At 44.4% G+C, this 21,814-nt stretch overlaps 1 protein-coding gene across 1 annotated transcript in view; it reads left to right on the forward strand.

The window, feature by feature from the left end:
* Window positions 1-21,814, forward strand: part of LOC110504354 (low-density lipoprotein receptor-related protein 1B) — a 430,734-nt gene that overhangs the window by 260,912 nt on the left and 148,008 nt on the right. The window contains exons 25-28 of the mRNA XM_036965026.1: window positions 3,842-4,039; window positions 5,020-5,224; window positions 6,867-7,031; window positions 16,426-16,670. Of these exons, the coding sequence (XP_036820921.1) occupies window positions 3,842-4,039; window positions 5,020-5,224; window positions 6,867-7,031; window positions 16,426-16,670 (813 nt within the window). The remainder of the gene's footprint in view (window positions 1-3,841; window positions 4,040-5,019; window positions 5,225-6,866; window positions 7,032-16,425; window positions 16,671-21,814) is intronic.

Consider the following 21,814-nt stretch of genomic DNA (forward strand, 5'->3'; position numbering starts at 1 on the left):
TACTATGATCGTGTTGTTTTTCACACACAAAAACAGCAAAGAACTTTTAGTTGCACTTTCTGAGTGAACAAATGACACAATGTTGATATTTATTTCATTTATTTAATAAGAAAAGTTATGCAACACCCAATAGATAGGCATGTCTTAACGTGACCACAACCTTGAGTAGGGTACAGCCATAGTTTACGCCCATTACTCCCATGTTAAATTGTCTACTTTACGCATTATCCAACAACGGCTGTATTCTTTTTTACATTTTATTCGATACAATTTTTGAATATGCTTGGTTGGTCATTTTAACATACATCTATGTCATTTTAATAAACTACATCATACCTAAAAACACTTTCATTCTAAACATGAAAATGTTAGCATGAACAGAGAAAGTCAAATGAATGTACGTCACGATTATCAGCCAAAGAGCCAATTCCAACAGACTTTAGTTTCTTTAATTGGCAAACTAACACTGCTTTTAATTTGCCAAAAAGCTGTTACGTACTGTATTGTTTGAACAATAGTAGGAGAAAAGACCACCAAATTAAGTTTAATCAAATGCCCAAGGACCAGGTTAGACGAACCTCATTGTTTCATGCTATGACGCTGTGATGATGATGGAAATGATGATGGATGGGCTCTGGTTACTCAATGCATTTGTGTGTTCAAGCACATCATCATCGGTAAATCGTTTTGCATAAAGCTTGCTAGTTTGCATGTAGTAAGGACTAGTGGGCTGTGTCCATCCGAATAACACTATAATATTCTTCTACATTTGGATATTTATGCAAACCTGGAGATTCCACCAAGTACTGTAGGTGAAGATATCATAGACTGCCTTGGTTTGGTCAATTTGGTAGGGTTGTATCCCCAGATGGTCTCCGGCAAATTGAAAGGACATATACTGTAGGCAAGCCAACAAGAATGAGCTTTTTAAAATACCTAGACCGTTCAAGGGAAGGCAACGACTGGAAGTTGTTAAACCGCACGTGACATATCTAAAACTAACAAATTGGGTTGAGATGAACTTTTCTAGCTAGCCAAGTCAACTAACCAGCAAAAACTCTAGGGGTAAACAAGCAGTGACATAAGCATATTGCAACAGATTTACTAACTTTATTGTCATTGTTAGGGTAGGAAATTGGTGGCAGAATAAGTATCATGCAAATCATTCATTGTTTTGACCGGCAAGTACTGAAAACATTTCTTGAAACAACAAAAAAGTGTCAGTAGTTTGCTTAGAATGATGGCAAAGTTAGGCTAATTACATGGGAGTAATGGGAGTACCCAACTACTGTACTCTACTCGGGAGCGTGGTCACATTAAGCCACACCCCGCCGTGTGTATCTATGCCCCTGTGTGAAAATTAATTGTTCCCTTACGCTCGTTAACTGGTTGTGCCACCTATAGATGCAATGTACAACCAAACGCTGTCTGTAGTTGTTGATCACTCTCTCACATCGCTGTGCAGGAATATGCTAGAAGTACCAACAGTCAAGCATGGTGTCGGTAGTGTGATAGTTTGGGGATGCTTTGCTGCCTCAGGACCTGGATGACTTGTAATGATTGAAGGAACCATGAATTCTGCAGTTCATGCTTTGAAACCCACAAATTCTGTTCTGCATGCAAGAGTGGGCCGAAATGCCTTCACAGCGATGTGAGAGACTGATCAACAACTACATGAAGCGTTTGGTTGCAATCATTGCAGCTATAAAGGTGGCACAACCGGTTATTGAGTGTAAGGGGGCAATTACTTTTTCACACAGAGGCATTGGGTGTTGCATTTCTTTGTTTATAATTTTTGTATTTTTTTTTTCACTCAGGTTCCATTTATCTAATATTTTGGTTGAAGATCTGATAACTTTCAGTGTAAAAAAAGATGCAAAAATAGGGGAAATCAAAAAGGTGAAAATTATTTTTCACGGCACTGTAAGCCCTGTGAAATGACATACAGTCAATTCATTGATCAACTCAGCTTTACATAATTTGAGCAAACGGTCTACTTATGTTGTAATGTGTGTGATTGGATTGATGTTTTGTTTTTTGCTTCTGTGTTGCTGCTCGTGAAACGAGGAGAACATGGCAGAACACGCAGCCTTGATGTGTCACATTCAGATTGATGAAGCTCGTTTTTTACTGCTCGCCTCTCCATTTCCCTCAGAGATTGATGGCAGTTGCAGTGCTAATTGTATGTTAAAATAGGGAAAGAACGGGCAATTTACCGAAGAAACACATTAACATTTCATTGTTTCTTACATAAATAGGGACCTTGAACACTTGGCGCAGCATTAGTGCAGCCTCACTTTGACTATGCATGCACTACCTGGTACAGTAAGTTCATCAAGAACAAGCTACAGACAGCTCAGAGTAAAATGGCATGGGTCATTCTGAATCTTAGCCCTCAGGCTAATGTCGGCCCTTCTCAGCTCAGTGAACCACAGTGGCTATAAGTTGATAAAAGGGTCATTCAGCTGAAGCTGGGATTGGCCCATAAAACCATATATGGTACAATCCCCCAGTATCTAAAGAACTATCTTACTACTGAGAGGCAGTGCCGTAGATTTTGTGCCATGTCGATTCAAGAGCGATGCATTTATATATTGGTAGAGCGTAACAAACTCCCGGCTGAGATAAAAACTTCCAGTCTTAGGTTAAAACACTCCTGCAAGGCTTGGTTCATGTTGAGATAGCCTCCTAGCCACGTGCAAAGCTACTCTACTCTGGTGGAGTGATGTGTTAGTGAGTGTACAAAACATTAAGGACACCTGCTCTTTCCATGACATAGACTGACTAGGTGAATCCAGGTGAAGGCTATTATCACTTGTTAAATCCATTTCAGTCAGTGTAGATGAAGCAGAGGAGACAGGTGTTCTTAATGTTTTGTACACTGTATATCTACATATGTAGACATTGTGTATTTTATTTTTATTTATTTAACTAGGCAAGTCAGTTAAGAACAAATTAGTATTTACATTCATGGCCTACCCCGGCCAAAACCTAACCCAGACGACGCTGGGCCAATTGTGTGACTCCCTATGGGACACCCAATCACGGCCGATTGTGATACAGCCTGGAATCAAACTAGGGTCTGTAGTGACGCCTCTAGCACTGAGATGGAGAGCCTTAGACCGCTGCGCCACTCAGGAGCCCATGATTGAATGTATGGCACAGAAGGCCCATGTCACTTGTTTTGTCCTGCAGTCACATGCCTACCAATAGAGAACAACAATGGAAAAAAGTCTTTTTTTTAAAAGTTTTTATGTATATAATCCTTGTCAATTTTGGTAAATGTATTGGTTGCCTGGTGTGGCTTCTTTCTGCATTTTAAATAGTCAAATCAAATAAATGTTCTGCGCACAATAGAAAACTGAGAATCAACCTCATTTAATTTTGACAAATGTACTATTGAGTCTGTGGTGACATTTCATGCATGCAAGGCTCTAGCGTTTGTACAGAGATTTTCAGGTATAACTGAATAATAAAGAATGAGCGACTTATCGTCAGCAAGTAGCTAACATCCCTACTCCCTACAGTATCCAGTCTTTCTCATTGTGTTCATAATGTATGTGTCTCCATAGTGACGATGGGGTTTCTGCTCTGTGCATAACACAGACTAGTGCCAGTGCCCAGTCATGAAAGTGCATGATCCAGTGTGTGCATGGATGCACAGGTGCCTGTGTGTTTGTGTGTGTGCAGTCATGCCCACCTGTTTGTTTGCTCCGTTAATGGCACCGGTTCAAATCACTTCCCCGGCTTCTGCCGCTCATGTTGGTTTTGTTGTGGCATCCGTTGCCTCCGTTTTAACTTGTTCCTCTTCCTTTCCTCCCTTTGTCTTTCCTTTGGCCAGATCCCTTTGAGGCTTTCATCATCTTCTCTATCCGGCATGAGATAAGACGGATAGACCTTCACAAGCGGGACTACAGCTTGCTGGTGCCAGGGCTCCGGAACACCATTGCTCTTGACTTCCACTTTAATCGCAGCCTGCTTTACTGGACAGATGTTGTAGAGGATAAGATCTACAGAGGACGCCTCTCAGGCTCTGGAGGTATGTAGGTCCTATAAGTTAGCTCTAAATGGTGTGATCTATGGTGCTTTCAAAATCTGAAGGTACGTAGGTGTAAGCTACACAATAGATCCTAAGGGCTGTGATGTACTGACGCTTTCAGGCTCTTTAAGTAACTTGGCTAGGCTAAACATTCTATCTAAATGCTGGGATCTATTGGCAGAGGAGGATAAACATGGCTTTCTTCCCTCCCAATCTTCAACTGGAAGGCCTTTCAATTATACAGTTTAGTTCAATAAGGTTTTCAGTTTAGTTCTACTTAGCACCTCTCTGAAACTGTGAGCTGATACTGTCCCTCCATTGAAGAGTTATTTCAGCAGGGTAATGCCAAGCATTACTGTGGGTATACTCTAGGCCCCTCGGTCGTCTTCCCACTGTCATAGTGCATCTCTGAAGCCTTTGATGAGTTAGAACTTTTCATTAAGTTGGTGTTTTGTGCTGCTTATATTCTGTGCGTCTGCTGCAATTGGACTTTTTCTCTCTTTCTCTCATTTTCTCCGTGGGGCCATAGAATGTGTCCCGCTGCTGCACCTATTTCTCCCTTTTGTCATCCTTCCACAAAGGCTCCAGCAGCCGAGGATAATTGTAAACAGCTGGATTATAGACATACTGGGAAAACCTTTTATTTTTAATGGAACACTGTAGGAAACAATCTTCTTTTATGTCAATGTTATCTTCCTCAAGAGTTTCTCTAGCTAGGGTTTTCTCCCCAGAAAATGTAATTTTGTTGGCAGACCAACAAACACATCCTCTCAATAGGGGGAAAATGATCAGGCTGAGTTGAATACATCTCTTCTCTACTCTTCTCTCACCTAGTGTGTGTATTGATGACCATGGTGCTGTGGTTTGGTCTGTCTCACCTGGTCTAATGGGTGGTGTGGTGGTGGTCATGGTGCTAAAGGGTGGTGCTCTAATCAGGTGGTGTAGGGGTGATGATGGTCCTGTGGTTGGTATTCCATCAGGTGTGACAGGGATTGAGGTGGTTGTGCAGCATGGGCTGGCCACTCCAGAGGGGTTGGCAGTGGACTGGATAGCAGGTAACCTGTACTGGATTGACAGTAACCTGGACCAGATCGAGGTGGCCAGGCTGAATGGAGAGATGAGGACCACACTGATAGCTGGAGGGATGGAGCATCCACGGGCCATCGCTCTGGACCCAGGACAAGGGTGCGTGCCTACTCACAACAGACCTGGGTTGAAATAGTATTTTTTTTCTTTCAAATTCGTTGAGTGTTTGATTCAGCCTACCTGGAGTGCAAAATGGGCAGGGTTTACACTTTGGGGATTATTCAATTGTTTCTGTTGTGCCAGATATGCTCAACAAAGCACAGCTAAACTATTTTAAAGAAACAAATACTATTTTAATTCAGGTCTGACTCACATACTGTACACACTCATAATAAGAAAAACAACATCCTTCATTTTCTTCTACTTCCTTCTCCCTTGATGTGTGATGATGTCTGCTATGTTAGGGTCCATTAAGGATACAAATATAGAATACATTGATAATAATACTGTGGACTCAATTCTAGTGATGACAAGTGATATGGCTCATCTTTTCCTCTTCCCTGATTCATGCACTTTACCACTCTTACTTTTTATCTTTAATACATTGCTTCAAGCCTTCAATTCATCTCTGAACAATCTCACAGGCACAAAGTTGGACGAAAAAGACCAAAATTATGTTTTTTATTATAGTGTGTTTAGCCTAGTTCTTTAATTTATACATGGTGATGAATTACTTTTATTTGATTGTAAAATTTATTTTGTTTATTTTGTTTTAAAACTACTTCCAGACATTCTTAAAAAATCTACTAAGTAGTCTTATAAGAAATGTATAGTCTGATCGTATATTCTTTCCTGCACTGCATATATTGGAGGGATGACTGTGTTTCAGAGGAGAACACATTAGGATTAATGGATGATTTCGGTGCCTACAGGCAAAGTTCCTCGCCAGAGCAATAATTCTAACGTAATTACTTGAATCCACTCAAAAGAGTAAGCCATTGATCTAAGGGGCCTGATCCAATGAATAAGGCTATTGAGCTGTACAAGGATGTTTCATTGTCGTCAGCGTCTAATTTAAGCCTGCATTCCTACAGGGTTGGGTCTCTTGCCGGGTTTGGTGGGCAAAAGCAGGATAGTAGCCGTGTTTGGGAGACATGATGATGGTCATAGTAATCACCAGTGCTCATTTACAGGCTTTCATTGAGCTGTAGAAGGTCATAAAAACCAGATGGCTTCCTGTTCCAGCCAATGTCACAGATGCTGTGGAACACTGGTCTGTTTGGTGCTGTTCTAGGATCCACAGACTGCTGCCAATGTGTGTGTTTACGAATCCCACGGCTATACACACTGTATGTAATTATTCTAGTTTGCAGTGATGTCACATTGACAAACCAATGAAAAAGGGCTGTAGAATTGACACTGAAAATCATTACTAAACGGATTAATGCCTTTAGCCTTGTTTTTCCGTAGGAATAGTAAACGGAATCTTCCATGTTTGCTTTTGTATTCAACACATGGTTTGAGTATCTAGGCTAGTTTATGCCGTCTAGTTCTGTCCGTTTTCAAATTATCTTAATCATTCATTTATTTTTTCCATGGAGGCTTTTTCTTCAAGTCCTATTTAATTAATGTCCTTGCATAAGTAGACCATGTCTCAGTTTTCTGTGGATCATCAGAATGGGTTTTATTGTCTTGGGTTTTCTGCTTGCTCTCCGTAGTCTAGTGCTGTTACTGTAGAGCAATTTGTATATGTAAAAAGATCTTTATACACTCCTTTTCTTGATTGATTTAATGTCTTTAGAATCCTGTTCTGGACAGACTGGGATGCTACCTTCCCCCGTATTGAGGCTGCTTCAATGAGCGGAGGAGGACGACACATAGTGTTCAAGGACATGGAGATGGGAGCCTGGCCCAACGGACTAACTCTGGATCATCTGGAGAAGAGAATAGTGTGGACGGATGCTCGGTAGGTCCCTCACACAAAACAATGTTTTATGTAACCTTTATTCGCTTAAAACCTTTACAGGTAAATTAAGAACAGATTCGTACTTTCTTAAACATGAATTAGGTTGCAATGATACCTATTTGGATGCACATATGTCATAAGTATGAACGGCATGTTATCTACTTTGCCTCATCTCCTATAGGGGCAGGTTGGTTGATTGTAAATGGTAGTTCAATTACAGCGAACAGAAGGCCAATTTATCTAAATATGCTATAACCACAGGAAGACGTGTTGAGAATACATCACATGTAAACCTCCCCTTCTATTGTGACAATACGCTTTCAAGATCTACATTCTACAGCATTTCCAAAACATATTACTGACAAACACACCTGATGACGTCCTTGATAAAACGCCATCCTCGCTATTTTACCTTATAATAGTGGATTTTGGAACTGTGTTTTAAATTGTGGAGAATTCTGTTCATGTGCCAAGTAAATAAGCAGCTGTAATGTATTTAGGCTTACATGACAACTCCTACAGCTATTGTATGCAGTAATCATGTGCCTATGAATCAGATTTATACTGTTAGCACTGAGGTGGTGTGCCCTAGTAGGAAGTCCACTGTGTGCAGCTCACCCTGCACTAACATAAATAACATGAGCATATCTACTTCTGCTAAGCTTCTCAGTAAAGTGATGAAAACAAGTATGCATCCCAGAAGAAAAGTGCTCAAAATTGCCCAAGTTAAACATATGTAGTTTAAGAAACAAGGTTCATGAAATCAATAATTTTCTAGTAACAGATGAAATTCATATTCTGACTCTGAAACTCACTTAGATGATACCTTTGATACAGTAGTAGCAATACAAGGTTATAACATTTACAGAAAATAAAGAAATGCCAATGGTGGAGGTGTTGCATTTTATAGTCAGAACCACATTCCTGTAAAACTTAGTGGATCTCATGTTAAATACTGTTGAAGTAATATGGCTACAGGTTCATCTGTCTCACCTAAAGCCCATTCTTGTGGATAGCTGCTATAGACTACTGTGTGCTAACAGTCAGTATCTGGATAACGTGTGAAATGCTTGATGTAATATCAACAGGGAGGTATATTTTCTGGATGATTTAAATATTGACTGCCTTTCAAGCTGCCCACTCAAGAAAAAGCCATATGTATGTATGTAATATCAACAGGGAGGTATATTTTCTGGATGATTTAAATATTGACTGCCTTTCAAGCTGCCCACTCAAGAAAAAGCCACCAGTGCCTGAAATCTGGTTCAGGTTATCAGTCAACCTACCAGGGTAGCACAGGGATGAAATCATGAACATGTATTAATCACATCTTTACTAATTCTGCAGGCATTTTCTTGAAAGCAGTATCCAGATCCATCAGATGTAGTGATCAGAATATAGTAGCCATAACTAGGAAAACCAAAGTTCCCAAAGACTGGGCCTAATATAAGTGTATAGTAAGTCATACTGTACAATACGTTTTGTAGTGTTTCCTATGTTGTAGTGATTCCTACATTCATGTGCCTAAACTGAATGAAAAGAAGAAAATACACTATGAAACAAAGATAAACTACATAAAGAATGATAGTAAAACGCTTTGGAGCACCTTAAATGACATTTTGGGAAAAAATGCAAACTCAGCTCCATCATTCACTGAATCAGATGGCTCGTTCATCACAAAACTGACTGATATTAGAAACTACATTAATGATTTTTTAAATTGGCAAGATTAGCAAATAAACGCTGACACTACACATCCAAGTATATTTGCCCAAATTATAAAAGACAAGCATTGTAATTCTCAATTCTGTTAAGTGAGTGTGGAAGCGGTGAAAAATATATTCTTGTTAATCAACAATGACAAGCCATTGGGGTCTGACAACTTGGATGGGACATTTATGAAGATAATAGCAGTAATAATATTGCCACTCCTATTTGCCATATTTAAATTTTAAGCCTACTAGAAAGTGTGTGCCACCAGGCCTGGAGGGAAGCAAAAGTAATTTTGCTACCTAAGAATAGTAAAGCCCCCTTTACTGGCAGCAAATAGCAGACCAATCAGCCTGTACCAACCCTTAGTAAACTTTAGGGAAAAATGGTGTTTGACCAGATACATTGCTATTTTTCAGTAAAAAAAAATTGACAGCGGACTTTCAGCATGCTTATATGGGAGGACATTCAACAAACACAGCACTTACACAAATGACTGATCATTGGCTGAGAGAAATTGATAAAAAGATTGGGGGGGCTGTTTTGTTAGACCTCAGTGAGCCTTTTGACATTATCGATCATACTCTGCTGCTGGAAAAACGTATGTGTTATGGCTTTATACCCCCTGCTATATTCTGGATAAAAAGTTACCTGTCTAACAGAACATGGAGGGGAGGGTGTTCTTTAATGGAAGCCTCTCTAACATAATCCAGATAGAATCAGGAATTTCCCAGGGTAGCTGTCTAGGCCCCTTACTTTTTTCAATCTTTACTAACGACATGCCACTGGCTTTGAGTAAAGCCAGTGTCTCTACTGTTTGTATGTGGATGACTCATCAACATACACATTACTGCACGTGTACATAGCCCACCTATAATTTAGCCCAAACAACTACCTCTTTCCCAACTGTATTTAATTTATTTATTTATTTTGCTCCGGTCTTTGAAATATTTTGGCAAAGTTTATCGGCAACTTTTGAAATATTTTGTAGTGACGTTGCATTTTTTGTAAGATGTTTTTTTTTCTGGATCAAACGTGCTTTATAAATGGACATTTTGGATATATATTGTCATGTTGTGTCTTGTCTCTGTCCTTTCCCTTCACCCTGTCTCCCTCTTCTGGTCGTTGTTATGTTACCTTTTCTCCCCCGCTTTCCCCCAGCTGTCCCTTGTCTCCTCTAACTACCCGTTCCCCACCTGTTCCCTGTTTCCCTCTGATTAGGTCCCTATATCTCTCTCTGTTTCTGCTCCTGTCCTTGTCGGATTCTTGTTTGTTTGTGTTTCATGCCTGAGCCAGACTATCGTCATGTTTGCTGTAACCTTGTCCTGTCCTGTCGGAATCTGCCGGTCTATCTGAGCCTACCTATGTTTGGTTATTAAAGAAGCTCTGTTTAAGTTAGTTCGCTTTTGGGTCCTCATTCACTCACCATAACAGAAGAATCCGACCAAGAATGGACCCAGCGACTTCGGATCCTCTCCACTCAGCCGTCGGAATCCAGGGAGCGATGCTAGGCAGACACGAGCAGGAAGTGTCTGCTGCTCGACATGCCGTTGAGACCCTGGCCACCCAAGTCTCCAACCTCACGGAACAGGTTCACCATCTCCGCCTCGATCCACCGGCCACTTCCAGGGCTTTCGAATCTCCGGAGCCCAGAATCAATAACCCGCCGTGTTACTCTGGGGAGCCCACTGAATGCCGCTCGTTCCTCACCCAGTGTGATATTGTGTTTTCTCTCCAGCCCAACACTTACTCCAGGAGCACTGCTCGTGTCGCCTACGTCATATCTCTCCTTATTGGACGGGCTCGTGAGTGGGGCACGGCAATCTGGGAGGCAAGGGCTGAGTGTACTAACCAGTATCAGGACTTTAAGGAGGAGATGATACGGGTTTTTGATCGATCTGTTTTTGGGGAGGAGGCTTCCAGGGCCCTGTCTTCCCTATGTCAAGGTAATCGATCCATAACAGACTACTCTATTGAGTTTCGCACTCTTGCTGCCTCCAGTGGCTGGAACGAGCCGGCTTTGCTCGCTCGTTTTCTGGAGGGTCTCCGCGCAGAGGTAAAGGATGAGATTCTCTCCCGGGAGGTCCCTTCCAGCGTGGATTCCCTGATTGAACTCGCTATTCGCATTGAGCGACGGGTTGATCTGCGTCACCGAGCTCGTGGAAAGGAGCTCGCGTTCTCCGTTGCCCCCCTCTCCGCATCACTACCATCTTCCTCTGCCGGCTCGGGAACTGAGCCTATGCAGCTGGGAGGTATCCGCATCTCGACTAAGGAGAGGGAACGGAGAATCACCAACCGCCTCTGTCTCTATTGCGGTTCTGCTGGTCATTTTGTCACTTCATGTCCAGTAAAAGCCAGAGCTCATCAGTAAGCGGAGGGCTACTGGTGAGCGCTACTACTCCTGTCTCTCCTTCAAGATCCTGCACTACCTTGTCGGTCCATCTACGCTGGACCGGTTCGTCAGCTTCCTGCAGTGCCTTAATAGACTCTGGGGCGGAGGGCTGTTTTATGGACGAGACCTGGGCTCGGGAACATGACATTCCTCTCAGACAGTTAAGGGAGTCCACGGCCTTGTTCGCCCTGGATGGTAGTCCTCTCCCCAGGATTCAGCGTGAGACGCTACCTTTAACCCTCACTGTTTCTGGTAATCATAGCGAAACCATTTCTTTTTTGATTTTTCGTTCACCTTTTACACCTGTTGTTTTGGGCCATCCCTGGCTAGTTTGTCATAATCCTTCCATTAATTGGTCTAGTAATTCTATCCTCTCCTGGAACGTCTCTTGTCATGTGAAATGTTTAATGTCTGCTATCCCTCCTGTTTCCTCTGTCTCTTCTTCACAGGAGGAGCCTGGTGATTTGACAGGGGTGCCGGAGGAATATCACGATCTGCGCACGGTGTTCAGTCGGTCCAGGGCCACCTCTCTTCCTCCACACCGGTCGTATGATTGTAGTATTGATCTCCTTCCGGGAACCACTCCCCCCCGGGGTAGACTATACTCTCTGTCGGCTCCCGAACGTAAGGCTCTCGAGGATTATTTGTCTGTAGCTCTTGACGCCGGTACCATAGTCCCCTCCTCCTCTCCCGCCGGAGCGGGGTTTTTTTTTGTCAAGAAGAAGGACGGGTCTCTGCGCCCCTGCATAGATTATCGAGGGCTGAATGACATAACAGTTAAGAATCGTTATCCGCTTCCTCTTATGTCTTCAGCCTTCGAGATCCTGCAGGGAGCCAGGTTTTTCACTAAGTTGGACCTTCGTAACGCTTACCATCTCGTGCGCATCAGGGAGGGGGACGAGTGGAAGACGGCGTTTAACACTCCGTTAGGGCACTTTGAATACCGGGTTCTTCCTTTCGGCCTCGCTAACGCTCCAGCTGTCTTTCAGGCATTAGTCAATGATGTCCTGAGAGACATGCTGAACATCTTTGTTTTCGTTTACCTTGACGATATCCTGATTTTTTCACCGTCACTCCAGATTCATGTTCAGCACGTTCGACGTGTCCTCCAGCGCCTTTTAGAGAATTGTCTTTTTGTGAAGGCTGAGAAGTGCACTTTTCATGCCTCCTCCGTCACATTTCTCGGTTCTGTTATTTCCGCTGAAGGCATTAAGATGGATCCCGCTAAAGTCCAAGCTGTCATTGATTGGCCCGTCCCTAAGTCACGCGTCGAGCTGCAGCGCTTTCTCGGCTTCGCGAACTTCTATCGTCGTTTCATCCGTAATTTCGGTCAGGTGGCCGCTCCTCTCACAGCCCTTACTTCTGTCAAGACGTGCTTTAAGTGGTCCGTTTCCGCCCAGGGAGCTTTTGATCTCCTCAAGAATCGTTTTACATCCGCTCCTATCCTTGTTACACCTGACGTCTCTAGACAGTTCGTTGTCGAGGTTGACGCGTCAGAGGTGGGCGTGGGAGCCATTCTTTCTCAGCGCTCCCTCTCTGACGACAAGGTCCACCCATGCGCGTATTTTTCTCATCGCCTGTCGCCGTCGGAACGTAACTATGATGTGGGTAACCGCGAACTGCTCGCCATCCGGTTAGCCCTAGGCGAATGGCGACAGTGGTTGGAGGGGGCGACCGTTCCTTTTGTCGTTTGGACTGACCATAGGAACCTTGAGTACATCCGTTCTGCCAAACGACTTAATGCGCGTCAGGCGCGTTGGGCGCTGTTTTTCGCTCGTTTCGAGTTCGTGATTTCTTATCGTCCGGGCTCTAAGAACACCAAGCCTGATGCTTTGTCTCGTCTCTTCAGTTCTTCAGTAGCCTCCACTGACCCCGAGGGGATTCTCCCTGAGGGGCGTGTTGTCGGGTTGACTGTCTGGGGAATTGAGAGGCAGGTAAAACAAGCGCTCACTCACACTCCGTCGCCGCGCGCTTGTCCTAGGAACCTTCTTTTCGTTCCCGTTCCTACTCGTCTGGCCGTTCTTCAGTGGGCTCACTCTGCCAAGTTAGCCGGCCACCCTGGCGTTCGGGGTACGCTTGCTTCCATTCGCCAGCGTTTTTGGTGGCCCACCCGGGAGCATGACACGCGTCGTTTCGTGGCTGCTTGTTCGGTCTGCGCGCAGACTAAGTCCGGTAACTCTCCTCCTGCCGGCCGTCTCAGGCCGCTTCCTATTCCCTCTCGACCGTGGTCTCACATCGCCTTAGATTTTGTCACCGGACTGCCTTCGTCAGCGGGGAAGACTGTTATTCTTACGGTTGTCGATAGGTTCTCTAAGGCGGCCCATTTCATTCCCCTTGCTAAGCTTCCTTCTGCTAAAGAGACGGCACAAATCATCATCGAGAATGTTTTCAGAATTCATGGCCTTCCGTCAGACGTCGTTTCGGACAGAGGTCCGCAATTCACGTCTCAATTTTGGAGGGAGTTTTGCCGTTTGATTGGGGCTTCCGTCAGTCTCTCTTCCGGCTTTCACCCCCAGTCTAACGGTCAAGCAGAACGGGCCAATCAGACTATTGGTCGCATCTTACGCAGTCTTTCTTTTCGCAACCCTGCGTCTTGGTCAGAACAGCTCCCCTGGGCAGAATACGCCCACAACTCGCTTCCTTCGTCTGCGACCGGGCTATCTCCTTTTCAGAGTAGCCTCGGGTACCAGCCTCCGCTGTTCTCATCTCAGTTCGCCGAGTCCAGCGTCCCCTCCGCTCAGGCTTTTGTCCAACGTTGCGAGCGCACCTGGAAGAGGGTCAGGTCTGCACTTTGCCGTTATAGGACGCAGACTGTGAGGGCTGCTAATAAGCGTAGAACTAAGAGTCCTAGATATTGTCGCGGTCAGAGAGTTTGGCTCTCCACTCAGAACCTTCCCCTTAAGACGGCTTCTCGCAAGTTGACCCCGCGGTTCATTGGTCCGTTCCGTATTTCTCGGGTCATTAATCCTGTCGCAGTTCGACTTCTTCTTCCGCGATACCTTCGTCGCGTCCACCCGGTCTTCCATGTCTCCTGTATTAAGCCCGTTCTTCGCGCCCCCGCTCGTCTTCCCCCCCCCCCCCCCCATCCTTGTCGAGGGCGCACCCATCTACAGGGTCCGCAGGATTTTGGACATGCGTCCACGGGGCCGTGGTCACCAGTACCTTGTCGATTGGGAGGGGTACGGTCCTGAGGAGAGGAGTTGGGTTCCCTCTCGGGACGTGCTGGACCGTGCGCTGATCGAGGATTTCCTCCGGTGCCGCCAGGTTTCCTCCTCGAGTGCGCCAGGAGGCGCTCGGTGAGTGGGGGGGTACTGTCATGTTGTGTCTTGTCTCTGTCCTTTCCCTTCACCCTGTCTCCCTCTGCTGGTCGTTGTTATGTTACCTTTTCTCCCCCGCTTTCCCCCAGCTGTCCCTTGTCTCCTCTAACTACCCGTTCCCCACCTGTTCCCTGTTTCCCTCTGATTAGGTCCCTATATCTCTCTCTGTTTCTGCTCCTGTCCTTGTCGGATTCTTGTTTGTTTGTGTTTCATGCCTGAGCCAGACTATCGTCATGTTTGCTGTAACCTTGTCCTGTCCTGTCGGAATCTGCCGGTCTATCTGAGCCTACCTATGTTTGGTTATTAAAGAAGCTCTGTTTAAGTTAGTTCGCTTTTGGGTCCTCATTCACTCACCATAACATATATGGACGGAATTAATCAAACAAAAGGACCAATTGTGATGTTTATGGGACATATTGGAGTGCAAACAAAGAAGCTCGTCAAAGTTAATGCATGTTTTATATTTTATTTCAGCGTTTTGTGTAGCGCCTGCAGGGTTGAAATATGCTAACCCCTTTGTTTACTGCTGGTGCAGATGGTGCAGGCTATCAGATAATAGCTTCTTATGCTTTTGCCGAAAAGTATTTTTTAAATCTGACATGTTGGCTGGATTCACAACGAGTGTAGCTTTAATTGAGTATCTTACATGTGTGATTTAATGAAAGTTTGAATTTTATAGTATTTTATTTGAATCTGGCGCTCTGCATTTTCCCTGGCAATTGGCCAGTTGAGACATTTGCGTCCCGCCTATCCCTAACTAGCGTTCTATTTGGGACAAATCATTCACTAAACCCTAAACCTCAACTAACTCTTGTAACAAATAATGTGGGAATTGAGAAAATTGAGGTGAATAAACTGTTGGAGTAACCCTGGATTGTAAACTGTCATGGTCAAAACATATTGATACAACAGCAGCAAAGATGGAGAGAAGTGTGTCCATAATAAAGCACTACTCTACCTTCTTAGCAGCACTATCAACAAGGCAGGTCCTACAGGCTCTAGTTTTGTCACACCTGGACTAGTGTTCAGTCGTCGTGGTCATGTGCCACAAAAAGGGACTTTGCAATTGGCTCAGAACAGGGCAGCACGGCTGGCCCTTGATTGTTCACAGAGAGCTAATATTAATAATATGCATGACAATCTCTCCTGGCTCAAAGTGGAGGAGAGATTGACTTCATCACTACTTGTATTTATGAGAAGTATTGACATGTTGAATGCATTGAGCTGTATGTTTGAACTACTGGTGCACATCTCGGACACCCATACATACCCCACAAGACATGCCACAAGAACACACTATGGGAGGCGCATAGTACTACATAGAGCCATGAATACATGGAACTCTATTCCACATCAAGTAATTGATTGCAAGCAGTGAAATTTAATTTAAAAAAAACAAATAAAAATACACCTTATGGTACAGCAGGGACTGTGAAGCAACACATACATACATGTAGGCACAGATACTTGCATACACACACAATAACATACGCACTATACACACACATACACATGGATTTTGTATTGTAGATATGTGGTAGTGGTGGGGTAGGGGCCTGAGGGCACACAGTGTGTTGTGAAATTTGTGAATGTAATGTTTTTAAAACTGCATAACTGCCTTAATTTTGCTGGACCCCAGGAAGAGTAGTTGCTGCCTTGGCAGGAAGATCCATAATAAATACAAATACCTGACTAGTATTTTTATTGTATAGAGCCAGGCAGCCTCATGATGATATTCATACCACCATATAACAGCTCTAATGCCATCTACGCTGCAATGTATTGTACTTCCATGGTTACTCTACCTGGCTAGTATGCATATACTGTATCTCTGTCTTTATATTGGAAAGAGACAATCTAATGACCTCCTGATCATGTTTTCTCCCTCTAACAGCTCTCATGCCGTCTCATCTGAGCTGTATGTTATCTATTCTGGCTGGTTACTGTACCTTCACCTATCTTCTCCCTTTCACAGCTCTGATGCCATCTACTCTGCACTGTACGATGGCAGTGGGATCATAGAGATCCTGAGGGGACATGAGTACCTGTCACACCCCTTCGCCGTGTCCCTGTTTGGGGGAAGTGTCTACTGGACAGACTGGAGGACCAACACCCTGGCCAGAGCCAACAAGTGGACGGGCCGTAACGTCACAGTGATCCAGAAGACCAGTGCTCAGCCCTTTGACCTGCAGATCTTCCACCCTAGCAGACAGCCACAAGGTAAACAGCCTAGACCTGTAGTCAAGCAACTGTAACCTTTTGTAATGCACATCAACTATTCCCCCTGAGTGTTGTCACTGTAGTCTATGGGGTGGTTTTTAGCACACAGATTAAGTTTAGTCCTGGACTAAAAAGCATGCCTAACGGAGATTTTCCATAATAACTAGTTCCCTCACTTCCCTGTTGTATACTGAAAACTGGTTGCATAATAATGCATCAGATTTGGCCCATTATTTTCTAGTTTAACTGATGCTAGTCATAATGCCTATACATAAACTCTTAGAAAAAAGTGTCTATTTAGTCCCCTCCTCTACTCCCTCTTCATCCACGACTGCGTAGCCGCACACGACTCCAAACACCATCATTAAGTTTGCCAACGACACGACTGTGTATGGCCTGAACACCGACGACGATGAGACAGCTGTAGAGGGCAGGTCAGTGACAACATCCTCTCCATCAAAGTCAGCAAGACAAAGAAACTAATCGTGGACTACAGGAAAAGGAGGGCAGAGCACTCTCCCATCGTCATTAATGGGGCTGTAGTGGAGCAGGTTGAGAGCTTCAGGTTCCTCGTGTCCACATCACTAAGGATCTATCATGGTCCACACACACCAACACAGTAGAGAAGAGGGCACGACAACACCTCTTCCCCCTCAGCAGGCTGAAAAGATTTGGCATGGGCCCTCAGATCCTTAAGAAGTTTACAGCTGAAACGTTGAGAACATCTTGACTGGCTGCATCGATGTCTGGTATTGCAACTGCTTGGCATTTGACCGCAAGGCGCTACTGAGGGTAATGTGTGCGACCCAGTACATCACTGTACACAGTACATCACTAAACGTTTTCAAAGACTCCAGCCACCCAAGTCATAGACTGTTCTCTCTGCTACTGCATGGCTTGCCTTACCGCTGCACCAAGTCTGGAACCAACAGGTCCCTGAACAGCTCCTACCCCCAAGCCATAAGACTGCTAAATAGTTAACTATTAAACAATCTGCATTGACTCTTTTTGTGCTAACTTTTGGACTCATCACATATGCATATGCTTCTGCTACTGTTTATAATGTGTCACTTTTTTCCATATGTACAGTGTATATGTACATCTTTACCTCAATTACCTCGTACCCCTGCACATCGACTCGGCACTGGTACCCTGTGTATATAGCCAAGTTATGGTTACTCATTGTTTATTTATTATTACGTGTTTTATTTTTCTATTGTCTCTTTGTTTTCTTTCTCCTTTGATTGTTGGGAAGGGGCTGTAACGAAACGTTAGTCTACACCTGTTGTTTACAAAGCATGTGCAAAATACAACCCGGTTCTAACGGTTCTACCTGGAACCAAAAAGGGTTATCCTATGAGGACAGCCAAAGAACGCTTTTGGAACACTTTTTTCAATGAGTGTATTGACTAAGAAGCATTTCTGAAAAGGTGAATCCCCTGTTGCATATAGAGAAGAAGAGAGAGAGAGTATAATGGTATTCATTTTAGCTGCTTCTCTGCCCTCATTGGGCCTGCCAATCATGGGGCTTCTCAGCATGCATACAATAAGAAAGGGGCTGAATGATTGAAAAAGGTGGTCATGCAGAGAATTAGATTGCATTAATGGTACCTCAGAATGTGTTTTCTCCCTCCGCCCAAATTAGGCTAATTGGTTCATGCTACAGTGTCAAGCCGTTTTTAAAATGAATTGAACCAGAATTAATGAAAGGAACTGCAGAATGAGAGCGGGCTACAATTAATCCTGTCAACACCGATGATAGCCTTTCTCTGTATATGCCCATTGGAAGTCAAATTAAAGGCACACATTAAATAAATTATGCAGATTAAGGTGTATGGAAAGTAAAATAGGCTTACCAGTTGGCACCCTATTTAAGTTCCGTTTGGCTCATCAATTTACTGATACACTACATGACCCAAAATATGTGGACACCTGCTCGTTGAACATCTCATTCCAAAATCATGGGAATTAATATGGAGTTGGTCCCCCCTTTGCTGCTATAACAGCCTACACTCTTCTGGGAAGGCTTTCCACTAGATGTTAGAACATTCCTGCAGGGACTTGCTTTCATTTAACCACAAGCGCATTAGAGAGATCAGGCATTGATGTTGGGCAATTAGGCCTGGCACGCAGTCAGCGTTCCAATTCATCCCAAAGCTGTTCGATGGGGTTGACGTCATGGTTCTGTGCAGGCCAGTCAAGTTCTTCCACAACGATCTCAACAAACCATTTCTGTATGGACCTTGTTTTGGCACAGGGGCATTGTCATGCTGAAACAGGGCCTTCCCCAAACTGTTGCCAAGTTGGAAGCACAGAATCGTCTAGAATGTTATTATGTGCTGTAGCATTAAGATTTCCCTTCACTGGAATTAAGGGTCCTAGCCCAAACAGCCCCAGACCATTATTCCTCCTCCACTAAACTTTTGGCATCCGCCAAACCCAGATTCTTCCGTAGTCTGCCAGATGTGTTACGGTGCGTGAATGAGGACCCAAAAGCGAATTAACGTAAACAGAGCTTCTTTAATAACAAAACAAAACGTAGGCTCAGATGGACCGGCAGGTTCCGACAGGACAGGACAAGGTTGCAGCAAACATGACGATAGTCTGGTTCAGGCATGAACAACACAAACAAGAATCCGACAAAGACAGGAGCAGAAACAGAGAGAGATATAGAGGACTAATCAGAGGGAAAAAGGGAACAGGTGGGAAAAGGGGTGACGAGGTAGTTAGGAGGAGACAAGGCACAGCTGGGGAAAAGAGGGGGAGAAAAGGTAACCTAACAACGACCAGCAGAGGGAGACAGGGTGAAGGGAAAGGACAGAAACAAGACACAACATGACAGTACATGACAAGATGGTGAAGTTTGATTCATCACCCCAGAGAATGTTTCCACTGCTCCGGAGTCCAATGGCTGCGAGCTTTACACCACTCCAGCCAACACTTGACATTGCGCATGGTGATCTTAGGCTTGTGTGCGGCTGCTCGGCCATGGAAACCCATTTCATGAAGCTCCCGACGAACATTTATTGTGCTGACGTTGCTTCCAGAGGCAGTTTGGAACTCGGTAGTGAGTAGTGCAACCGATGATAGACAATTTCTATGCGCTTCAGCAGTCCCATCCTGTGAGGCCTACCACTTTGCGGCTGAGCCGTTGTTGTTCCTAGACATTTCCACTTCAGAATAACAGCACTTATAGTTGACCGGGGCAAATCAAATCAAATCAAATCAAATCAAATTTTATTTGTCACATACACATGGTTAGCAGATGTTAATGCGAGTGTAGCGAAATGCTTGTGCTTCTAGTTCCGACAATGCAGTAATAACAAGTAATCTAACTAACAATTCCAAAACTACTGTCTTGTACACAGTGTAAGGGGATAAAGAATATGTACATAAGGATATATGAATGAGTGATGGTACAGAGCAGTATAGGCAAGATACAGTAGATGGTATCGGGTACAGTATGTACAAATGACATGAGTATGTAAACAAAGTGGCATAGTATAGTATAAAGTGGCTAGTGATACATGTATTACATAAGGATACCGTCGATGATATAGAGTACAGTATATACGTATGCATATGAGATGAATAATGTAGGGTAAGTAACATTTCTATAAGGTAGCATTGTTTAAAGTGGCTAGTGATATATTTACATCATTTCCCATCAATTCCCATTATTAAAGTGGCTGGAGTTGAGTCAGTGTCAGTGTGTTGGCAGCAGCCACTCAGTGTTAGTGGTGGCTGTTTAACAGTCTGATGGCCTTGAGATAGAAGCTGTTTTTCAGTCTCTCGGTCCCAGCTTTGATGCACCTGTACTGACCTCGCCTTCTGGATGATAGCGGGGTGAACAGGCAGTGGCTCGGGTGGTTGATGTCCTTGATGATCTTTATGGCCTTCCTGTGACATCGGGTGGTGTAGGTGTCCTGGAGGGCAGGTAGTTTGCCCCCGGTGATGCGTTGTGCAGACCTCACTACCCTCTGGAGAGCCTTACGGTTGAGGGCGGTGCAGTTGCCATACCAGGCGGTGATACAGCCCGCCAGGATGCTCTCGATTGTGCATCTGTAGAAGTTTGTGAGTGCTTTTGGTGACAAGCCGAATTTCTTCAGCCTCCTGAGGTTGAAGAGGCGCTGCTGCGCCTTCTTCACGATGCTGTCTGTGTGAGTGGACCAATTCAGTTTGTCTGTGATGTGTATGCCGAGGAACTTAAAACTTGCTACCCTCTCCACTACTGTTCCATCGATGTGGATAGGGGGGTGTTCCCTCTGCTGTTTCCTGAAGTCCACAATCATCTCCTTAGTTTTGTTGACGTTGAGTGTGAGGTTGTTTTCCTGACACCACACTCCGAGGGCCCTCACCTCCTCCCTGTAGGCCGTCTCATCGTTGTTGGTAATCAAGCCTACCACTGTTGTGTCGTCCGCAAACTTGATGATTGAGTTGGAGGCGTGCGTGGCCACGCAGTCGTGGGTGAACAGGGAGTACAGGAGAGGGCTCAGAACGCAACCTTGTGGGGCCCCAGTGTTGAGGATCAGCGGGGAGGAGATGTTGTTGCCTACCCTCACCACCTGGGGGCGGCCCGTCAGGAAGTCCAGTACCCAGTTGCACAGGGCGGGGTCGAGACCCAGGGTCTCGAGCTTGATGACGAGCTTGGAGGGTACTATGGTGTTGAATGCCGAGCTGTAGTCGATGAACAGCATTCTCACATAGGTATTCCTCTTGTCCAGATGGGTTAGGGCAGTGTGCAGTGTGGTTGAGATTGCATCGTCTGTGGACCTATTTGGGCGGTAAGCAAATTGCAGCTCTAGCAAGGCAGAAATTTGACAAACTGCCTTGTATCCTATGATGGTGCTACGTTGAAAGTCACTGAGCTCATCAGTAAGGCCATTCTGCTGTTAATGTTTGTCTATGGAGATTGCATGGTTGTGTGCTCAATTTTATACACCTGTCAGCAACGGGTGTGGCTGAAATAGCTGAATCCACTCATTTTGAAGGAGTCGTATATTTCAGTCACTGTATATTTCCAGGCTTAGATTATAGCATTGATTGGGTGTTCATTCATTGCTCTTTGTTTCTAAAAGGATTTGCGAAAATGGATCTGTAAACAGAGCTGCTAGTCAAAGAAATCATAATATCTTGGATGCCGG

Source organism: Oncorhynchus mykiss, chromosome 3 (assembly GCF_013265735.2).
Source record: "Oncorhynchus mykiss isolate Arlee chromosome 3, USDA_OmykA_1.1, whole genome shotgun sequence".
Lineage (NCBI taxonomy): Eukaryota > Metazoa > Chordata > Actinopteri > Salmoniformes > Salmonidae > Oncorhynchus > Oncorhynchus mykiss.